Here is a 23,038-nt window from a genome sequence, read left to right as displayed (position 1 = left end):
GGTTAGTATACCTGATCAAATACATATAAAATATATGAATGTTTAAACTAAGTTGTATCAAAAATAGACCATAAGTCAGTGTAGATCAGATTTTGCTATCCCCTGTATGATTTATGAAAGAACTCTTAGTTTTCAGATCTTTTTGGATACAGAAATTGCAGATAAGGGATTGTGGACCTGTAGTTGATGTTTAAGAAAAATAAGACGAAGTTCCATTTTTCAGTAAAAGTTGTCAAATGATTTGAGTCAGAACAACAGATATGTTTGAATGTGCAAAGTTCAATTAAGTAGCTTTTTATTTTATAGTAAAATATCTGGAAATATATTTGTATGCAATTTCTTTACCAGGTGGATGGATGATGGCCTAGTAAATGATATCACGCCAAAATTGATAGGAGACAGACCTAATACATACATATACACAAAAGCATTGGCAGAATATGTTGTACAACAAGAAGGAGCAAAACTAAATGTGGCAATTGTAAGGCCATCGATTGTTGGTGCCAGTTGGAAAGAACCTTTTCCGGTAAGTTGTTAGAAACCTTTATAAATAACTGGAGTTGAGAATTTTAAGTTGTAAGTCTATATAAAAAGAGCTGGCAGTTCTTTAAGAACAGGTATTATTTACTAAAGGTGAATTACCATAGCAAAGCTGTTTTGTGTTCATAGAGTTAATTTTATTGTTACTTTCATTTCTATAATGTGATGCTGGGTATATAGAAATGTAGATCAACATTTTAAAAATCCTAATTGGAAATTAAAAGCTGTGACATTTTCTCAAGTCAGAGGAGATTTGGTTTGTTTCTTAGTACCAAAAAGAGGCAGACCTTCCAAGAGGTAGACCCCTTCCTCTGTAGATCACAAAGTAAAAAAGGGACAGGGTGTTAGGGTATTTGTGAATGCCTGGAATGAGAGAAAGCAGAAATATAAACCAGTTGGGTCAATTGATTTAGGCAAAACCTAGGTCTGTGTAATGGTAATAAGTGATAGCATCTCTTGTTGCTTTGACAATTATTCTATTTTTCTCTGTTTTATTCATAATTTTGAGGAGGATTTACCATTTTCCCTAATCTCAGGATACTGAATTAGTAAATAGCATAAAATCAAACTTGAACAAGCTTAATTTTGCGAAAATATTCAACAATATAAACCCTCTTCTATAAATTTCTCTTTGCAGAGAGTTAATGGAAGAGTAGTAGGTAGCCCTTTGAAAATGATTTTACTCAATCATTTCTGATCTCAGAGGAAGACTGTTTCTGTTTGGGACTGGTAGAAATAGTCTGGCCTGAATCTAGTCTGTTTTTTAGTTTTTAGAAGACAGCTACCAAGTATATATTTGGGGTTGTAGAGTTCAAATAATAAATCTCTAGCTTCATAATGTTTCTAAGCTTCTCCCCCTTTTAAAATTTTTGGTATTAGGGATGGATTGATAACTTTAATGGACCAAGTGGTCTCTTTATTGCGGTAAGTAAACCTTTTGATTTATTTAATATTCTATACATTTTTCTTTTTGTATATCTTTAAATATATATACACAATGGCTTATATATCTTAAGGTGTTGTTTTTAATTTCAACAAAGGCAGGGAAAGGAATTCTTCGAACAATACGTGCCTCCAACAATGCCCTTGCAGATCTTGTTCCTGTAGATGTAGTTGTCAACATGAGTCTTGCGGCAGCCTGGTATTCCGGAGTTAATAGGTATATGAGGTGACAATGTCGCTTATTAAATATATAGTAACTGAAAAGGGAAGACATAGCTATTGAGTAATGTTAATTAATCCCTCTATCCAGATATTGCCAAACCAATATTTAGGCAATATCACTGCCAACTGCAAGTTGGTATTATCACAGACAATAATAGCAAGTGCTCCCATCAGTAGTAATGAAGAATTAATGTTAATGCTCATGTATTACTTACAGGATAGACAAGTTCACTAGAGGTTAAAAATGAAAAAAAAAAACTTGGTGTATATATAAAGACCTGAAATTCACAGAATATGGTTTACATATATTAAACATGGTACACCAGAGCAGCTTTAATCAGCTCGTGAACATCTTTCCTTTAAAAGATAATAGTAGCATTTACAGGTAACAGTTAAACTTTAAACTTCCCAATAACTTTTTTTTACTAGGTAGTAAACTACCCTAATTTTTGATAATCAGTATTTTCTGTCCTAAAAAAAAGAGAGATAGGATTATATGAATATGTTGTTTCTGGCAAAAGGAAACTTAGTTCATAATTTTTTTTCAGCTACCCCTGAAAATGAGACAAGAAGAGATGAGGTTGTTGTTCTCCTCGTGTTTAAAAATAGACATTCCTGCTAATATAAGGAGGAAAAATGTGAAAGAAAAAAAAGTCTGTATTTTTTAAAATAAGTAATTATTTTTGGTAGTGGAAGAAGAAAGGGTAGTTGTAAATAGTCATTAAAGTAAAAACTAATCCTTTAAGGATAATTTAAAAAAAATAATTAGTATAGAAAAGGTGCCCATCATCCTCATGTCTTCTTGAATACTTTGTAGGATTTATATTGGATATGTTTGGCCTCTTATTATGATTAATTGGTTTCATCTTTGTCTTTGCAGACCAAGAAACATCATGGTGTATAATTGTACAACAGGCAGCACTAATCCTTTCCACTGGGGTGAAGTTGGTATGATTTTACCTGTGTTTTTGAATGTTAGAATAAATCTTAAAGAACCAAGTTCCCTGAAGTTTTAATGTTAGAATACCTGTGAGGCATTAAGGCCACTGAGTTACCAATTTGTTCTTAATTGTCATCTTAGAAGTATTATCTACCAGTACTACCTTGTGGTCCTTAATAATGTTTCACAAATTTAAAAATATCCTGCTGTCTATTCTTACCCACCCACCCTACCCTTGTCTAAGCCTTGCTGTTTTTCTGCTGCCATCTGCAGTAGCCCTCATAGATACCTATGGCATGGGAACAGTGCTTTTTTTCTCCCTTGTGAGCACCCTCGGTCTTGATGTTGCCTATCCATAGGCAGTATCACTTCTTACAAGAGGTGGTATATCAAGTGGTACCCAGAGTAATAAATGAAGGAGTTAGGAAGTAGGATACAGTTTGCCAAAATATTTTCTATTAACCTTTAATCTATTTAAATTCACAGATTCACAGCAGATATACATGTTCCTAGTTCTATAGGAATAGTATAACTTAAATAGGAATAGTTAAAACCCATTGAAATTGAATCATTTTTAAATTATTGGTTGATGAGTTCAAATTTAAAGTAAAATTTTTTTGGCATTGATTTAGTGATAGGTCTTATTTAACCTCTAATTGATTAATTACCCCTGCAGAACAATTTTGATTTCAATGTAAATTTTTTATGACATTTGTCCTAGGATTTTTCTGTGGCATTTTTATTTCAGTGTAAAATTGACCATTAGAGCATATAAGAAAAAGATAAAATCTAAGGTGATTTTAACTTTATGATAATTATTTTCAGTATTCTTTTAAGAATATTTGAACATTTTTAATGAGTTAGGTTTTTTTGTAATCTTTTATTGTGTTGTAAAGTTTAGTAAAAGCTGAAATTGAGCATTATATTTTAGTGACTATCTCAATATACATTTCCAGTAAAGTATTAATATAGATGATACTAGGTTTGATTGTGTTGACATTACATAGCCTATATAAATTACAACAGAAGTTAATTTTGGGTTGTTTTAAGCCTGTTAATGTATGTTAATTTGAGCATCTTAAGCAAAGGATGATTATTTTCCTTTTCTTTTTTAAGTAAGTACAGTAATAAGAGTCTGGAAAGAGGAACAGAAAGGAAGAAGCTATCATGAGAGGTGAAATATAGAAAGTGACACTGTAAACTGACATAGGTAAACCATTAAAAGGATTTTAAGAGCAAATTTTAGCAAAAATTCATTCATCTAAAATTCATAAATAGCGGCAGTTTTAAAACCACTTGAGTTTAGCAGTCTAATAACCATATTCTGTTAGCTACTAGAGAGTAGAAAAGTTTGTTTTTTAAATGTACGAACTCTGACATCTTTGGTAAAATATTTTGCATTGTAAAAACATGATTTTTTTTTTCAAAACTTCATTACATGGTTATTATCAAAGCTGTTACACAACTTTTCTTCTTCAGAGTACCATGTAATTTCCACTTTCAAGAGGAATCCTCTCGAACAGGCCTTCAGACGGCCCAATGTAAATCTAACCTCCAATCATCTTTTATATCATTACTGGATTGCTGTAAGCCATAAGGCCCCAGCATTCCTGTATGATATCTACCTCAGGATGACTGGAAGAAGCCCAAGGTAATGGTGACTAGCTCTGTCTTATCTGTTCCTCTGTTAAACAACCCATGCTTACACTAAAATGCATATTAACTCTGTATTTGTTTATGCTTATGATAAGGCTTAGTAGCCTTTTGTGAATGAGAAGACTCTTGAATTTAAGACTTTGTCAGAAAAGCAAAGGTAGTGTTGTAAGTCACTCTAATTTGTTTAAAGTTTGGATAAGTTATTGTCATGTATTGAATTCTAGGTCTTACTTTAGGTTTCTTTCTGAATAACAATATTTAAATTGCTTTGACGCTTATTTTTCCTACAGGATATTATGTAAGTCATTCCTTCAAGATGAATCCTTTAAACCAAGTATTCAGGTGCCCCAGTTTTAAGTTTAATTCCAGCAGCCTATCGCATCATTATCGGAAGGGTGTCAGCCATAGAGTGTCTGCATTATTGCTCGATTGCACTCATGTTGACAGGTCAGAAACCGCGGTAAGAAGAATAGCAGTAAATACACTATGTATTGGTAAGGTGGTGGAAGCTTGCTGGAGAGATGAAAAAATCACTAGCATGAGCTTTACCTTTAGATTTACTCACCTGATTAATCACAATCAGAATGCTAGAACATTTCTTAGAAGTTGGAGATCTTTGGGGACACTAACTATGGATCACATCGTATTGGTCGTTCATCCTCCAAAATTCCATAATATAGGAAATGTCTTACATCATGGTTGTCATTGTTATTATAAGCTGAAATTGAGCCCTTCTCTCCCTCTTAAAAACCTAGGGATGAGTTTGTATAGGGGATTAAGGGCAAAAGTTTTGCTTTAAATGGATGGTGCAGTTTTATGTGAAAAATATAGGATGCTTCTAGGAAATTACTTGAAATATCTCAGCTGCCCATTCAGCTTATAATATGGTTATTTCAGTTTTTGACTAATTTTCCAGGTTGGGAATGGCATAGTTATGAAAAAAAAGTTAATAATAAATGGAAAACTTTGTTTTCTTATAGTTGTTATAGCCTTTCTTTTTGGTTTTGGTGAAATCCCACAAACTTAAAGATCTCCTACTGTCTTTACCACACAATTACAGTGGAATATACTATTAAAATACTTAATTTTTTTAAACTACATTGGCATTACAGTGGAGTCGTTGATTGGAGAGTTCAGGATTTGAGTATTTTTGTATAAAGAAGATGCTGATCCCAGAACTTCCATCAACTGCTCAAAAAATAAAAGTGAGGTATCTGCCAGTTACAGTGTATCAGGATCTGAGTTCCTTGTAGGTATTGTCTGTGGATTCACTTTTCCATGATGTTTCTAACCCTATATGTTAGCTAATTGAAATATGTGAGAGGTGTTGAACAACTTTAGAGCAGGTAAAGAAATATTTTCAGGCTTTTCTAGAATGATTTGCAAAATGCAATACTTGTCATTGGAAGCATTCTTTCATGGCTAAAAAGCAGATGTAAATTCATGAATGGTGGCAGTGCATGCTTTCTTTATATTAATAAGATTGTTATAATTTAGGGCAGAAAAGTAAAAACTGGGTCAAAAAAAAAAAACAGGTTAAATATATCACATTGCCTTACCCAAAGAAAGGGGACTTAGTAAAATTTTTAAAAAATAAGTGAATAGCTGGTTTACTAAATGCTTCAGAGGAGATGTTGCTGCATAACAAATCATCTCAAACTTAGAAGCTAAAACAGCAACAGTCATTTTATTATTTCTTTCAATTATTTCTGTCAGGATCAGGAATTTGAGAAAGAATCCACTGGGCAGTTTTGGCTTGGAGTCTTTCATGTGTTTGTGATCAGATGAAAGAGGCAGGTGGGCAGAGAGGCAATGGAACAGCAAGGGGAGTGATGTTACTCTTTGTCGTGTCATAAGGATCTCTTCATATAGTTCTTTGCAAGGATTAATGATAGCCTTAGGGGAATTAGACTTCTTATATAGCAGCTGATGGCTTCAAGGGGGAAGTCTTTTAGCAAGTAAGGTGGAAGCTGCGTTGCCTTTTCTGAGCTACCCATAGAAGTCATGCAGCATCACTTTTGCCTCATTCTTCTAGTCACGAGTCACAAATCTTAAATTTTTTTTCATATGTTCATAATTTTATTTTGGTGCCTGACATAGCACAATTTTTTTTAAATACTTTAAGTTCTAGGGTACGTGTGCACAACGTGCAGATTTGTTACATATGTATACTTGTGCCATGTTGGTGTGCTGCACCCATTAACTTGTCATTTACATTAGGTATTTCTCCTAATGGTATCCCTCCCCCCTCCTCCCACCCCACGACAGGCCCCCAGTGTGTGATATTCCCCACCCTGTGTCCAAGTAAGGGGATTTAGAAAGTGGTCAAAATGAAGGGTATTGTTGCCATCATTTTTGGAAAGGACAATCTGCTATAGTCAACCTTCTGGCCAAAACAATTCATATTTCTTCTACATGGAAAGGACAGTTGCTTCTTCCCCCCTCATCCTGCCTTCCCCCTCACGCCTCCCCACCCCCGCCACCGCCCCAGATCCCTGTGGCATCAGCTGGAAGCCAGGGTTTTGTCATCTAAATCTGGTCAATTGGCGGATGAGGCTCTTTAGGAGTGATTTTGTCAGTATAGCTCCTCAAGTATAGTTCCTCAATAATTGATCTGTGAACTAAAGCAATGAGTTACTGACTGCCCATACGCCCATCATAAATGATGGTAAGCATAGGATAATGGCTTTAGACAGTTTTATTCAAAAAGAGAGAAATTGGGAGGCACCCAGCAAACACTGGTCTATAACATTTCTGAATTCCAGTCAGATAGTGTTGATGATTTCTTGATTAGGAGCTCAGTCTTATTCTCTGGGAGTTCTCTGAGGTTCTTGGCTCTGCCCTCTGAGTCATCCTTCCTTATGTGTAAAAACTGGCCTGTGGGCTCTGTGTGCAACCAAGTAGCCTTCTTATCCTGCTTCGTGCCCGTGAAAGGTTAGGGGATCGGGGCAGGAACTGGCAAGCTTTTCTTATAAATTAGGGCGATATAGTAAATATTTTAGGTTTAGCAGGACATGCGGTTTTTGTTGAAGCTACTCATCTTTGCTGTTAAAAATGAAAGCAGCCACGTAGACAATAGGCAAATGAATGAACATGACTGTGTTCCAGTAAAACTTTATTTACAAAAACAGGTAGTGGGCTGGATTTGGTATATAGGCCCTGGTTTGCTGACCCTTGATATAGCAGTCTCTTCTTTTTTTTTTTTTTGTCTCTCCCTTTACATGTAATCTGACATGATTGCTTAAAAATTGTGTGAGTTTCCGGTGTATCTGTTTTCAAGGAATCCAGCCTATTAGATGAAAGCCATACCCATAAGTCTCTTTGACACAAGCCCTTCTCTATCTTGGGTCCCCTGTGAGGTTGCTATGGGATAACACTTTTAGATCTTAGATGCTTGCCTCTTAGATCCTGCCTTTTGAACAATAAGAGTTTCTGTTACACATTTCTTTAAGATCTGGAGAGTGCCTTTTGTCTGTCTGAAAGTTCTAGAAGGCACTGCCTAGGTCTTTCTAAAGTCTTAGCAAAGGATTCATCTTCCCCTACCCTGCTATGCTCAGAAACTGTTTCTTAAAGAATTCCTGGCTGACATTTTACATTTCCTCCAAATTCCACTCAAATAGTTCATTTTTTTAAGATCATCTTTGTCCTCTTTTGCCCTCTTTCAGCAAATTTCAGCTAGATCATTGAGTTCATTAGTACTCTTTCTATATTCCATATAACCAGAGGTGACAGTTTGTTGTCCTCACTTCAAGCCCTCACCAACAGCTTTCTTAAAACCCTTTAAGGCTTCCATTAATAATGTTTTCCTGGTCCTTTCACATTTCACTACTGATCACCTCACAGGCCTTACAGATTTTGTTTGCCACTTGACCCTGAAGCCAATACCACGTTTTAGGTTTTTATTATAGCAGCCCCTCCCAGTGTTGAGATCTGTGTTGAGATTTGTTAATCTGTTTTACATAACAAGTCACCTCAAACTTAGTGTCATAAAGCAATCATTTTATTTGTGTGTCACAATATCTGTGGGTCAGGAATTCTAGAAGGGTTAGCTTGATGGTAATGGCTCAGGATCTTTCAAATGATTTTAGTCAGACAGGGACTGGAGCAGCTTTGCTGTGGAGGGAGTGGTAAAGGGGGGAAGGGGACAGAGTAGCTGGGGTGGCTGGGCATCTCTCTCTCTCCAGTAGTGTCAGACCCTCTCCATGTGGCCTCTCCATATGGACTAGTTTGAGCTTCCTCGCAGTATGGCAGCCTCAGGGGGAGTTGGACAGCGTACACAGTGACTGAAGGCTTCAAGGGTGAGTATTCAGTGAGCAAGACAAACCTCTACACCTTTTCTGACCTAGCCTCGGAAGTCACATCGTGTCACTTCCACCTATTCTGTTGTTTCTAAGTTATTTTCAACTCTCATTGAGAAGACAGTCAAGGTGACATTGTATTGTAGGTGGGCACGTAGGATGGGAGATAATATCATAGGCACCTTTGGAAATTAATATCTTTCCTAAATAGGAAACGTTAAGGAAACAGTCTTCTTACCTGAGGTTTGTGCCGTGTGAGGCTTTCTAAGTATCAAAGCAGGACAGATTCTTGACCTCCGGGAGCTTATAATCTGAATGCAACAAGGAATATAAAGGTTTTTTTACTTAGACAATTTTATAAATGTTAAATACAAAGTCTTATAATTTATATTATTTCATTTGTTCAGAAATGTATTGAGCACAGTAATAGACTTTACGCCTTATATTGGGGCCTTACTATGATGTCTAATTCTACATTAAACTGATGTCAGTGATGTCATTCATTTCATCCAGTTTACTCGTTTATGTAATAATTCTGAATGTGAGCTAGATAAGCATCTGACCTGACATTTTTTTAAAAATGGCTCCATGATCTATGTTTTGGTTAACTAGCATAACTTTATCTAGCTTAACTTCTCTAAACCAGATATCTATTTTTAATCTGTGTGCTTCTCAACTGGAGACATTTGACAACGTTTGCAGGTATTTTTAGTTATCACAACTGGGGGAGGGCTGCTACCAGCACCTAGAGGCCAGGGATGGTGACAAGCATCTTATAGCATGCAAGATAACCCTCCACATGAGAGAATGATCAGACCCACAATATTTATATTGCCAAGGTTGAGAAACCCTGGACTAGATAATCATTAAGATCTTGCCTTACTCTAAAGGATTGTGATTATTTTTTTTAAGTTGCCATAATAAAGAATAAAAACATATTCAGAACATACCTGGCAATGTAGTCATAAACATCTGTTCTAAGGTGTGTTTAACCAAGGAGTGATGGTGCAAAAGTTTTACATTTCTTATTCCCCAATAGTTTTCAATCCAGTATTTTTGTTGCATGATAAATATTCTATAAATTTCACACACAAATATATGGCCTTTCAAATTTCTTCCCCCTCCCCAATTTTTTATTGCAATTGTTTTTTGAATGGCTGAATTACTGATTGATGTTAGGGTGATTGTGTTACTCGAATGAATCTGAAGATAAGATTAGGTAAGAGAATTATCAGTGAACAAGAGTTAAGAAAAACTTTTTAACAAGGTATATATATAGGAAAACCGTGTTAGCTGTGTATGTGTGAGAGACTTAAGTATGCTAAAATGGCGTGATAGTATGTATTGATTTAGTGACAAACTTGTTGTATCTTTTTGTTTAGAAAAAACTAATCACCTAATCTTTTCTAAGAGCAGCATGTGTTTTTCCCCCTCAGATGCTTTTTATCTACAGAACTATCCCTGTCCAGAAATTGTCTTCGATGCTTGATAATTGGTTTTGTGTTTGAGATTTTATTTTGAAATTACTTTATTGGATGAAATATAGTTTTTGTTTACATAGTTTATATTGCTTCATTTTCTTCCAGTATTCTGGATTCAGAGTATATTTCTAAATGTATTGAATGTGTTATCAGAATTGCTTAGCTAATGATACTTTTTGATTTTTTTCTCCTTATTTCTAATGTAATTTCCCTCCATGCCCCTCCCATTTCTAAAACCCCTAATTTTGAGACTGTCTAAACTATATGATACATATAATCCTAATCATTATTATAATATAAATGAAATCTTTAAAAAGTACTTCTCCACAAATTATTTTTCTGTTCACAGAAGTTGGGATTTTTTTGGTGTTTGTTTTGTTTCAAAAAGTTCTTTCTTCCCTTTCCCTACTTATCATAAATATTATTGTATAGATGTTACTGCTCAAGTTAGTGTATGATATCAATGACTTACAGTGAGCCATGATATATAAAATGACAGATTTAAAGATTAAAGCTCCTTGTACTTTTAAAAGCAAAGAATCACACTCTTTCTTTAAAGACACATTAAAAAGAGTGTCACACTCCTTTATTTCTGTAAGGATGAGTATTGGTGGGGTATGGAGAGGTGAGTGGATATCTATTTCAGATAGTTTTCAGCATGAGGCATTGATTTCACAGCACATCCAGATGATAAAGAGTGGCGCCAATCATTGTTAAAGAAAAGTTGTTTTGTTTTTTTAAATGAATAGAGTTGACTATGTGGCAAACGAATATGTGTGTATTCTTTGCTTCAGCAGTGAAGAGTTGGAATATAAATATAACAGTATGTTATGAATTCACAGGAAATCTTAGTAAATGCAGCTGTGAATTAAAATGTAGTTTAAGGAATAGAAAGCAAGGAAATATTAATTGAATCCATTCATTTGTTTAGTATTTTATGTAGAAAATTTAAGAGTATTGTATACCCTTTGAGAATTAGTTCTGTATATCAGCAGAACTCTGTTTAGGTGGTATTAAATGCATTTGCTGCTGCTTTCAAAAAAAATTTGTTTTCCTTTTGGATTTATAAATTGTTCATCCAAGATGCAGAAATAGTCTTATTCTCTGCTGATTTGGTACACTTAATGATTAAATGTTATAATTTTAATACTAATGTCTATATTATAGGGGGAAACTTGCACCCTGGGTGGTGATAGGATTTTTCCTAATCTATACAAAATATGAATCTGTCAATTTTTCTTACAATACAGGATGATGAAAACAATAACTCGTCTTCACAAAGCTATGGTGTTTCTTGAATATTTCACAAGTAATTCTTGGGTTTGGAATACTGACAATGTCAATATGTTAATGAATCAACTAAACCCTGAAGATAAAAAGGCAAGCAAGTATTTTCTGTTTCATATTAGAAAATACGTAGCATACTAATTACAGAACTATTGGCAACCTGAGAAATATTTTCCACAGCTGTTATGCAACAAGTAAGCCATTATTTATAGTCTCTCATAAAGCTTTAGTCATAATTGTTAGTGGTGAAATAAAATTGCTGTATCTTAACATTTCTAGTGTAAGTATTTTAGAGTGGCAAAGGTATTTTCAAAGCATGATTGAAATTTCTTTTTTTCCCTTAATGTTGGTTTCAGAGAGAATTTTATCTTTATGTGTTTTTCTTTCAAACACTTTGTTTTCTCTTGAGTTTTGAGAAAAAGCTTCTTTAAGAAATTGTTTTTTATAAACTCTTTTACTTTTTGTTATTCCACATTTTGCCCTTTGTTGATTTGGAACTTAAATTCTTTGCGTATGTTCTTTTTGAGCTTACTCTAGATGTTTTAACATGTATATCTAACACAGACTAAGTTAAGCAATATTTATAGCCTCCTTCTTAATAATATTTAGAACCTTAAAATGTTTTAGTTGTGATTACCACTCCCACTCACTTAAAATGGTTGTATTAATACATTACTTCAGTTCTCTAATTTTTTTTCTTTTTCCTTTTTCCTTTTTTTTTTTTTTTTTTTTTTGAGATGGAGTTTCATTCTGTGCCCAGGCTAGAGTGCAATGGCACAATCTTGGCTCACTGCAACCTCTGCCTCCCAGGTTCAAGCGATTCTCCTGCCTCAGCCTCCCAAGGGCTGGGATTACAGGCACATGCCACCACACCCAGCTAATTTTTGTATTTTTAGTAGAGACGGGGTTTCACCATGTTAGCCAGGCTGGTCTGGAACTCCTGACCTCAGGTGATCTGCTCTCCTCAGCCTCCCCAAGTGCTGGGATTACAGGCATGAGCCACCACACCTGGCGCAGTTCTCTATTTAAACCCCATGTTGAGATACTCTTTTGTTCATTTAGTTTTTATTTAGATTTCTCCCTCTCTCTCTCTCTCTCTATATATATACACACACACACACACACACACACACACACACATATATGTATATATGTATATAAAATGTATATATGTATGCCAGTGTCTGTGCTTTCAGATTTTCTCCTTATGATCTTCTTTCTGCCTGAAATATATTCAGCATACCTAGAATATATTTTACTAGGGAATCCGTTCTGTAGTGAATTCTGAGTTTTTGATTGTCTGATATGTGTGTTGTTTCACCCTTGGTTTTGGAACATGATTTCAGCACGTTAAAGAACTTTTTTGCTGGGCATAGTAGCTCATGCCTGTATCCCAATACTTTGGAGGCTGAGGTGGAAGGATGGCTTGAGGCCAGGAGTTCGAGACCAGCCTGGGCAACATAGCAAGACCCATCTCCACAAAAATTAAAAAAAAAATGAGACAGGCATGGTGGTATGTGCCTGTAGTCCCAGCTACTCAGGAGGCTGAGGTGGGAGGATCACTTGAGCCCAGGAGGTCAAGGCTGCAGTGAGATGTGATCACGTCATTGCACTCCAGCTTGAACAATAGAGTGAGAGTCTCTCAAAAAAAAAAAACCACTTTTTTATTTATATTCTGTCTACGTTTTTGCTGTTGAAAAGTCGGTAGTTGGCTCTTGCTTTATAGGTGATCTGTTATTCCTGGCTCGTCTTCCATTTTCTCTTTATGTTTGCTGCTTGGCAGTATCACTATGAAAGTGGGTGTAATTTTGAAAAATTTACCTAGAGTGGATTGGGCTTTCTGAATCTGAGGTTTGGTGTCTAAGCAATTCAGAGAAATACTTAGCCAGTGTTTCTTCAAATATTGCCTCTTCACTATTCTTATATCGTCTTCCAAAATTCCTAGTGTATGTTAGATTATTCTGTCCTCCAAATCTTTTAATCTTAATTTCATATTTTGTATCTCTGTGTTTCTGGGCTAAACTCTAGATAATTTAAGATTCTGTGACAGTCTGCCAGCTGTGTCTAAACTATGCAATTGAATTTAGAGTTTTAGTTGTTTTATTTTCAGTTTTAGAAAGTATAATTTATTTTTCAGATCTTATAAATGTTTCTTAAACAGTCTCTAGAATTTTTTCTTGAAACATATTAAATATAATTGTTTTACATTCTGCTTCTGATAATTTAAACTTCCAGATGATTTGCAGCATCTGATTCTGCCATCTGTTGCTTGAGCTAGGTCTCACCCATGGCACCTAATTTTAAAAAAAAAATTTGTTTGACTATAAATTTATATTCTTTGAGGATTTCTGTGAGAATTTGAGGCCAGGATTGAAATTGCAGTTTTCTGATAAGGATTTGCCTTTGCTTCTACCAGTAGCCTAGTTAATTAGCTAGCTGGCATTTATAAGCCAGGGCCCCTTTAAAATATCTGATTAGGTTTTTAGCACAACTCAGATTAATGTAGGCCTTAAATAGACAGTAGGGGCCAGGCGTGGTGGCTCACACCTGTAATCCCAGCACTTTGGGAGGCCAGCGGATAACTTGAGCTCAGTAGTTCAAGACCAGGCTGGGCAACAAAGTGAGACCCTCTCTCTACAAGAAAAAAAAAAAAAAAATTAGCCAGGCGTGGTGGCGCATGCCTGTAGTCCCAACTACTTGGGAGGCTGAGGTGGGAGGATGGATTGAGCCTAGGAGGCAGAGGTTGCAGGGAGCCGAGATTGTGTCACTGCACTCCAGCCTGGGCAACAGAACGAGACTCTGCCTCAATAAAAAAAAAAAGACTGTAGATTTGGTTCATTACAGTTTCTCAAGAGTTTCTTTTTTCATCCAGTGCCAGCTTCCTTTCTCTTCCCACTTACTTTTTAATTTTCATAATGTTTTATTTAACCTAATATATAATAAAAAATATTGTTTGAACATATCAAAAACCTAAAAATTATTTAAAGGATATTTTACTTTCTATTTTTTCATACTAAGCCTTCAAAACCCAGAGTGTATTTTATACTCCACTGCATGTCTCAGTTTGGACTAGCCATATTAAAAGTGCCCAAGAGGCACAGGTGGGTACAGAAGCAGAAGCCTGTACTGCCTGCAGAACCGTGAGCCAATTAAACCTTTTTATCTTTACAAATTACCCATTCTCAGGTAGTTCTTTGTAGGGTTGCGAGAATAGACTAATGCACCTAATCACTACCTCCTCTGTCTTCCCAGAGGGAACAACTCTTGAATTCTAGCACTAAATATTAGTTTTACCTGTTTTTGACTTTACATAAATGTATTATACGGTATTTTTTCATTCTTCCGTTGATAAGACATTTGAGTTATTTCCAGTTTCTGGCTATTAGGAATAATTATCCTATGAACATTCTTTATGTCTATATGTACACATTTGTGTAGGGTATATACCTAGAAATAGGATAGCATAGGGCATTCATATGTTCAGTTTAGCAGGTAATGGCAGTTTTCGAAAGTGGTTGTATCAGTTTACATTCCAAAGGACAGTGTATGAGAGTTCCTGTTAATCCACGTCCTCCATAACACTTGGCCTTTTAATTTTGATTTTTAATTTTAGCCACATAGGTGATATATAGTGGTATAACAAAATGATTTTAGTATATATTCCCTAGTACATAAAATGCTTATTTTAAAATAGTAAAAAAGAAAAGTAATTAATCCTATTGGAAAGTAGATTAGAGAGATGAACAGTTTACAGAAAATGATTCCCAAGTATTTGAAAAGATACTTGGCTTTACTCAGTGGAAATGCAGACTAAAGTTAGACTGGGATATTATTTACTATTTATCAAATTTACAAAAATGCAGACTTGGACAATGTACTCTGGTGAGTCCCTGGACAAATCAGCATCCTTACATATTGCTGGTAGAACTATATGGTGTATGTTTCTCCATTCTTTTATTTTCAATCATTTTGTATCTTACCTTTTAGATATGTCTTTTGTAAGCAGCATATAGTTAGTTCTAAGCAGCATATAGTTGTTAGTTTTTATTTTCAGTCTGACAATTTTTGACCTTTAATTGGAGAACTTAACCCCTATGTAATTCCTGTCATTTTAGATTTAGTCTGACTAGTAGTGCTTTGTATTTGTCACTCTGGTTTTAAGTTTTTTCTTTTTTTTTTGCCGCCCTTTAGATTATATTTTGAATAATTTAATATTTTCCCATCTATATGTGTTGCATAGAATTATGTTCCTTTTTGGTTTAGTAGGTTACTCTAGAGATTACAATGTCCTTTAATTTAGCAAGGTCTAATATAAATTGATACTTTATCCTTCTCTGATAGTAAAGGATGTTATTGTTATTATGTTATTATGTTATTATTATGTTATTGTTATTATGTTATGTTATGTTATTATGTTATGTTATTGTTATTATGTTGTTATGTTGTTATGTTATGTTATTGTTATTATGTTATTGTTATTGTTATGTTATTATGTTATTGTTATGTTATGTTATTGTTATGTTATTGTTATTAGGTTGGTGCAAAAGTAATTGCGGTTTTGGCCATAATGCATGTTTTAATTCTATATATATATCAAGCCACACAAGCCAGTATTTTTATTGCGGCTTATGCAATAAATATTCATACAGATTTACCAGCGTAAACTGTCCTTTTATTGCTCTTTATTTCTTCCTCCATCCCCAGACATAAATCTAGAATCATTCTCCTTCTGCCTAAAGAATATCCTTAAGTTTACTTTCTCTAACATGGGTTTTCTGCTGATGTCAGATTGTCTCAGGTTTTATTCTCTGGAAATATCTTTATTTCACCCTTTGTTTTTCAAGGATATTTACACTGGCATAGAGTTATTTTCATTGAGTACTTGGAAAACATCTCTGTCTTTTGGCTTTCACTGTTTCTGTTGAGAAGTCAACTTACAGTCTAATAGTTGTTCTTTTGGAGGTAATCTATAGGACCTTTTTCTGACTCTCATATGCCTAGATGTGTGTGGGGGCAGGGATGGGGGGAGTGGGAGTTGTATTTGTGTTTTGAATTCGTGACTTGGTTTCTTATTTTTGGAAAATTTCCAGGCATTGTCTTCTCAGATACTGCTTCTCTTCCATTTTTTTTTTTAATAACTGTTCTTATGGGATTCCCAATAACATACACATATACCTTCTCAAAATGTTTCATAAGTCTTCATTTTAATGCAGAGTTACTGCATTTTTATATTTTACTGAATTTTTTATAGTAGCTTTCCCTTCCTACAATTGGCTATTTTTAGATAAGTGATGGTATATACTGAATAATATCTTTGTAACTCCAAAAAGTTATCTTATTATATGCTAAGGAGCACTGAGCAATGCATAGCCCTCTTACTTTGCCATAACATTTCTGAAGGCTTTCTTTTCTGGATTTACCTATCCTTTTCATCAAATAATCCAATTACTGTTATCCAAACTCCTTAGCCAGCTTTCATAACATATCTTGATGTCAGAGATGTTTTCATAATGCCTCTTGATGTCAGAAATATTCTCTAGGAAAATTAGTCTGTTCAGTAGGCATGATGTACAGGAAGAGAGAAGAGACTGCAGATAGAAAGGAACTGGAAATGTATCAGTACATGCATAAAGTAGTGAGGAATACATAGATCTATTTGGACAATATAATTTTGTCTTTTTTTTCTTTGTTTAGCAAAATGGTACAGGCTTTTTTCTTCTTATATTTAACCTACTCTTTAAATGCTGACATTAGTTTCCAGATTATCTTCTCAAATGTTTCCATGTTTAATGGATGGTATGAACTAGGAATACAAACTTTTCTGTGACTAGCAGTAAGATTTCAGAAGTTAATTCTGTATTTAAGAATTTTGTAATTTTGTCACTTGGAACTGGCCTTTAGAAAAAGTGTGAATTTCTGACTGGTTGTGAGAAAAATTAGTCAAGAAAATAATCAGTAATCTTTTTGTTAACGTAGACCTTCAATATTGATGTACGGCAGTTACATTGGGCAGAATATATAGAGAACTACTGCTTGGGAACTAAGAAGTACGTATTGAACGAAGAAATGTCTGGCCTCCCTGCAGCCAGAAAACATCTGAACAAGTGAGTTTGATGCATGGATTTGATTGCTTCTTGTCTTCCTTATGAAATACTCCACAATTTTTTTGGTAAACTGGTATATTGAATAAAAGATATTGCTAATAATCTGTTATATTTAGGAAAAGTACTTACCTTTGGACTGGAACTATGGTAGTATTACTTTAGCCTAAGATTGTTGAAACTTAACTGTCTTCATCAGTTTATATCTTTCTTAGTATGAAGTTCAGGTGGAATTGAGTTTCAGAAATTACTATTATCTTTCTTTATATTGCTACTTAAAATAAAGATATTAGAAGAAAGATAGTTCAGATGATCTATTTTAAAGGTTTGTGTTTTTATTTTAATCCTCAATAATCTTTGGAGGAAGAGAAGAGAATACATTATTCGGCGTAGAATATTTTTTCTTATATAAAATAGAGCTATATCTTTATCTCTTTATACAAGTAACACACTGGTTGAATACTCAGAAAATAGAGGAAAAATCGCTGGTAATCTATCATTCAAAGATGCAGATAATTTTTAATGGTAATCTTTTATATTTGTAGTGCTTTTTAATATGATTTTTATGACACTTTTTAAGACTTTCACATTATTATCCCTCTCATGCCTCATAACTCTATGAGATTTTGCAGGGCAGCCAGTTCTATAGATGAGGAAATTGAGGCTTAGGAAAGTTGTATTTGCCTAAGCCATATTGTATTGAGTGGAAAAGCAAACTAGAATATTGATCTTTGACTCCATATTCGAAGCTCTTTTCTCTACATCATTTTTCTTACATTGCAGTCCTATCTTGCACTGCCTGCTGAAGTCAGTATAATTATTACATATCTAAAGGTTTGTATTTCTTTCAAACACCATCAGAAACATCAAAATTTTTTGAAACATGAGCTGAAACATGAGAGTAACATATTGTTACTCTTTGAGAAAAGGGAAGATCCTCCTTTATCAAGTTAATGCCATGTTTTATGCTTGGATGAGGGCTTGTCCACTTAGCCTTTGATCTTGTGACTGTCAGCTGTAACTGAAAGAGTAAGTTACTTGTCTGACAACTTGTAAGCAACTACAGATGTCAAAAAAAAAGTTTGCTGTATTTTTTCTGTACTGTGATGTATGTAATGAATGAACCTTTTTAGATTAGATGGGAAGCTCTAGTAATTCAAGGTACATATCTGTTTTACCTACAGTATACTTAATGCCTATCATAAGTTTCAAATTAATATGGATTTGAGCTTTGATTAAAAACTCAGTATTAATTAGCTGCCATCTAACAATATTTTATTCTAGAAAGTACCGTCTAACATCTCTTGATTTGCTTTCCAGGTTGCGGAATATACGTTATGGTTTTAATACTATCCTTGTGATCCTCATCTGGCGCATTTTTATTGCAAGATCACAAATGGCAAGAAATATCTGGTACTTTGTGGTTAGTCTGTGTTACAAGTTTCTGTCATACTTCCGAGCATCCAGCACTATGAGATACTGAAGACCAAGAATTCAGCATTAGAACATCTATACATACGGTGATCTAAATGTACAAAATGTAAAATGCACTTAAGTCATCTCACTTTTTGTCAAGACATTAAACGATCTTAGATCGGAGTGTGAAGTAAATTATGGTATATTTTATGTAACATTTTAATGTTTATGCTCATAAAACTTAGTGAACACACTGTGTTATGCCAGCTCAAATCTACAGTAGCCACCAAAACCATGACTTAATATTTTGAGCCCTAGAAGAAAGGGGTGTGCTAAGGACAACAGTGGGGAAATAGGAACACTGACCAGTATAACTGTGCAATTCTGGAACATATTAATTAAAATATGCCTTAACATATGGTGAATTTCTAATTCTAATGTTCAGTGCAATGGAAGACATTTATTTGGACAGTAATACTAGCTAAGTTGGTAGATATTTGATTCTTCAGCGTTTGTTTTTTTCATTAGTTGAAGTGTGTTTTATTTTTGTTAAAATTATAACCAACCTATTTTCACTTCATTCTGTAAGTTAAATTATATCAAACATGAAAGACATGTTCTCATTTTTCTTTTTCTGATTAAATGTCTGATGCATATCATTTTTCTATAAGCAATCAGTTGCTTTTAAAATCAGAAGGCTATATTATTCTAATGACCCTATTCAATCTAAATGGGTTTGAGAATCCATATCAGCAACATATGTGTTTTTTGACAGAAAGTGAAAACAAATTCAGTAAAACTGTTAGTATCAAAAAGAATAGGAATACAGTTTTCTTGTCCACATTATGATCAGATAAAAATCTTGTGAGATTGTTTATGTTTTGAAGCAGGAGGATTTCTTGAGACTTTGATGGAAGTGGGAGTTGGGAGGGATTCACCATACTTGTGTTCTCCTCCCTTTATAAATTTTATTCCTAGGACTTTTAAAAGGCTTGTGCTATCTTTCCAATGAAAACTGAAAGTGCATTATTATGGAAGAATGTATTTGCAGGTAGTAATAACATTAAAAAAATGTACTCGTGTGTAAACACATACTAATTTTGACCTTGAAAGATGAATTCCTTCAAGAAAAATAAAATAATGCTTAAGATAATGTGTATGAAATTAAATAAAGGACTTTATTTACATACCACATAAGGTAGCAAACTGTTGAATGAGTTTGAAGGTATCATTTATTTTTTATGCATGTGGTTTTAGCTTTAGAAAGAAATGCATTATAGAAACAAGTAATAGCAAGAAAATTGATGTATAGTTTAATGATACATTAAAATTCCCTTTTAATCATAATAGTTTACTTACTGTTTTAACATACATTTGATTTAACAAATTGTTCAGCATAACACTTCTAATTAAGTTTATCAAGTTGTACTGTATTAAATAATCAGCAGTGTATCTGGAGTATGTTTAAAGAGAACAGTTCGCAATACAAAAAGTTACATGGAGCTTTACATCTTAACTTTGTCAATTTAAATGCAATGTATAAAAAGTTTATTTTGCTATTATGAAAAACTAAATGTAAAGGAAATCACCTACTTTCATGCAGGTGTATAATCTTGAAAAGGAAAAATGCTTCCATGTTGAAGCCAGATTTTCTGTAGTAAAACTTTTAAATATTATTTTAAAAGAAATATGTATATAAATATCTCTATATTCTTCGGAGTGATACTAAAGTCTGTGGTCTAGGACTATACCTTATATAAAGGTATAAGAGACCATGACAATGTCTGAAAATGGAATAGATAATGATGCCTTTTATTTAAAGTGGCCCACATAATATCCATTGAGTACTCCATCTCTCCAAATGTATTTCCATAATGTGTTGAAAACATGCTAACATTTGTATGATTTTTATACTTCTGCCGAATAGACTTAGAATCAGATGAATTGTCTGTGTGTCTTGCAAAACAGTTGGGGACAACTTGGGCAGGCCTATGAAGTGCATAGGGAGTGTATGTCTTCTGAACGGTTTTATTGTTCTTGTAATCTAGCTTAAAGAAATGTTAACTGGGAGGGTGCTGAGGCCACTGCATTAATTTTGTGTGTTTAGAGTTCTGTTGTCAAAAGAAAACTAATGAATAAATTAGTTTGTCATTCTAGAATTTAAAGTTCTAAGATTAGTATAAAGAGTATATAGATTGTTAATCCCCACCAACTAGACTTTGAACTTAAGTCAGACTTAAAGATTTGAGAAATTATTTGTGTCATTTACTAGACGTGATTTTTACTTCTGTTTGATATTTCCTACACAAACTTCTTATTTAACAGGATAGCCTACTAAATTAAATGTTTCTTATTTCATTTAACTCATTTGATTAAACTGTATTCTAAAACATTTGGGGTTTTTTCCCCTATTCAGTTTTAATCTTGGAATATGCATTTGTAAATTGTGATGTCATTGAGACTATATTTATATTTGACTTGGCAACATTAACATGTCCTAAGACTTAGTGCAGAGAAGCTTGGCAGTATGTTCTTTGACTTAAGGATGGCATAAAATAATCATTTTTGAACCTGTGTAATAAAGCTTGAAAGCAGGGAAAAGAATTTCCTTTTCCCCCTTTTTTGTGTTGTCTGTAGGAATTAACTTGGGATTTTTTGTTTTGTGGGTTTTTTGTTTTAAATGTAAATTGAGAATCTTTTATAAGAAGTAAATAAAAGCATTATTGGGTGCCTTTGTTTGTAAACCAAAAAGTAATAAATGAATCCCTATATTTCCATTATAGTATTTATTGTATTTTTATGTTCTGAAAATTACCCATGGAACAGTATGGTTAGGATTACAGGAAGCAGTCCTTACTTACACTTCCTGTCTGTTTCAGGTGTACTTGTTAATTCTTATGTCCTAATTTTATTTAATTCTGAGTTGCTCATACAGCATTTTAGGGAAAGCATACAGGCAGGATGAACACTTTGTATTAAAGTGTTATTTTTATGTATTACCTGGAATGAGGCAGGTTTTTTTCTGTTTTCTAAAAAGAGTAAGCAAGATACCTCCAGGGTATCATTAGGTTCCAGCTGCTCTCCTCCACGTTGAATGATATCTTGTTAATTTATAGGCACATTTATAGTAATTTATATGTCTATTGAGTAAGTATAAGAGCTAATTCATTAGTAATAGGAATTAACTGACCCCTTTTGGACGGGGGAGAGCATCAGGCTGGGGTCAGGTAAGTGTAAATGGCCTTCTGAGCATGCTCTTCTAGGCTGACTCCCAGCCCTGACTTGAAACCATTAGCGCTAACTTGCTCTGTTTTGAGAAAAACTTTCCAAACTTCTGCATGAGAAACTAGAAAAAGGAATGTATGCCACGTAACTGGATTACAGAAATGAGTTAATAGTCTCTGTGATAAAAAAAAAAAGAAATATTTTCTTATTGAATTAATATTTTTGTCTTGAAGCATTTTCTAGTGATAGAATGTATTTGTCTTTTTCCTGGTGGTACCCTCTTAGCATATATCTTTGCTATCCTTAAGATCCTAAACAAATCATCTTTGTCAGTTAAGTATAGTTGCGCAAAAATTGTTAAATCCTTTGTCTTTATTAAAGAAAAATTTGAGTAACATTAAGTTTGATGTGCTCCTTTGCAAGTTGATGTCTCTAAAATTCATTTATTTAGAAAAACATGAAATGGTAAGCATAAGTTTAATGTCTTTACCGTGGGCCTGAACTCAGAGAAATAAGGATATAATTGTTTTTTGGCCAGAGATCACAGATGATAGCTATGATACCTGTAATTTTATACAAGGGGGAAGAGAGACAATCAAGATTTTTCTGAATTCATTTATTTAAAACAAAGTTAACATTCCTAGTTATTGTCTTCAAAATACTTTTCTAGACATTTGATTTTCATTTTTAAAGTTCCATGAAGTTGAATTAGGTGTCTTCCAAAGATGCTTTGGAGGCAGAATTCTTTATTTTCTGCTGTTGTACAGTAAACCTAATTCTTTCTCTCTCATATAAATCTAGAGAGCTTCCTTTCACTTGTTTTGAGCAAGGTGTAACTAGAAAGTGTTAGGTTGAGCCATATAAAAATGCTAATATGTCTTTGACCTGTAAGAAATTTCATATGGCTCAGTCTAGTATTATAGCTGCCTT

The 23,038-nt window shown here is 33.9% G+C and overlaps 1 protein-coding gene across 4 annotated transcripts in view; it reads left to right on the top strand.

Annotated features, from left to right (window-relative positions):
• FAR1 (fatty acyl-CoA reductase 1) overlaps positions 1-21,664 on the top strand; it is a 63,337-nt gene extending 41,673 nt beyond the window's left edge. The window contains 8 exon segments of one of the 4 annotated variants that reach the window (NM_001132738.1): positions 349-526; positions 1,420-1,464; positions 1,581-1,699; positions 2,585-2,652; positions 4,124-4,295; positions 11,330-11,459; positions 17,343-17,470; positions 18,788-21,664. In NM_001132738.1, coding sequence (NP_001126210.1) covers positions 349-526; positions 1,420-1,464; positions 1,581-1,699; positions 2,585-2,652; positions 4,124-4,295; positions 11,330-11,459; positions 17,343-17,470; positions 18,788-18,950 — 1,003 coding nt within the window. In that variant the 3' untranslated portion in view covers positions 18,951-21,664. 4 annotated transcript variants of the gene reach the window in all.
• Positions 21,665-23,038: the final 1,374 nt, after the last annotated feature.

Source organism: Pongo abelii, chromosome 9 (genome assembly GCF_028885655.2).
Source record: "Pongo abelii isolate AG06213 chromosome 9, NHGRI_mPonAbe1-v2.0_pri, whole genome shotgun sequence".
Taxonomy (NCBI): Eukaryota; Metazoa; Chordata; class Mammalia; order Primates; family Hominidae; genus Pongo; species Pongo abelii.
Note: the sequence above shows the minus strand (reverse complement) of the source record. Positions and strands in the feature narration are given on the sequence as shown.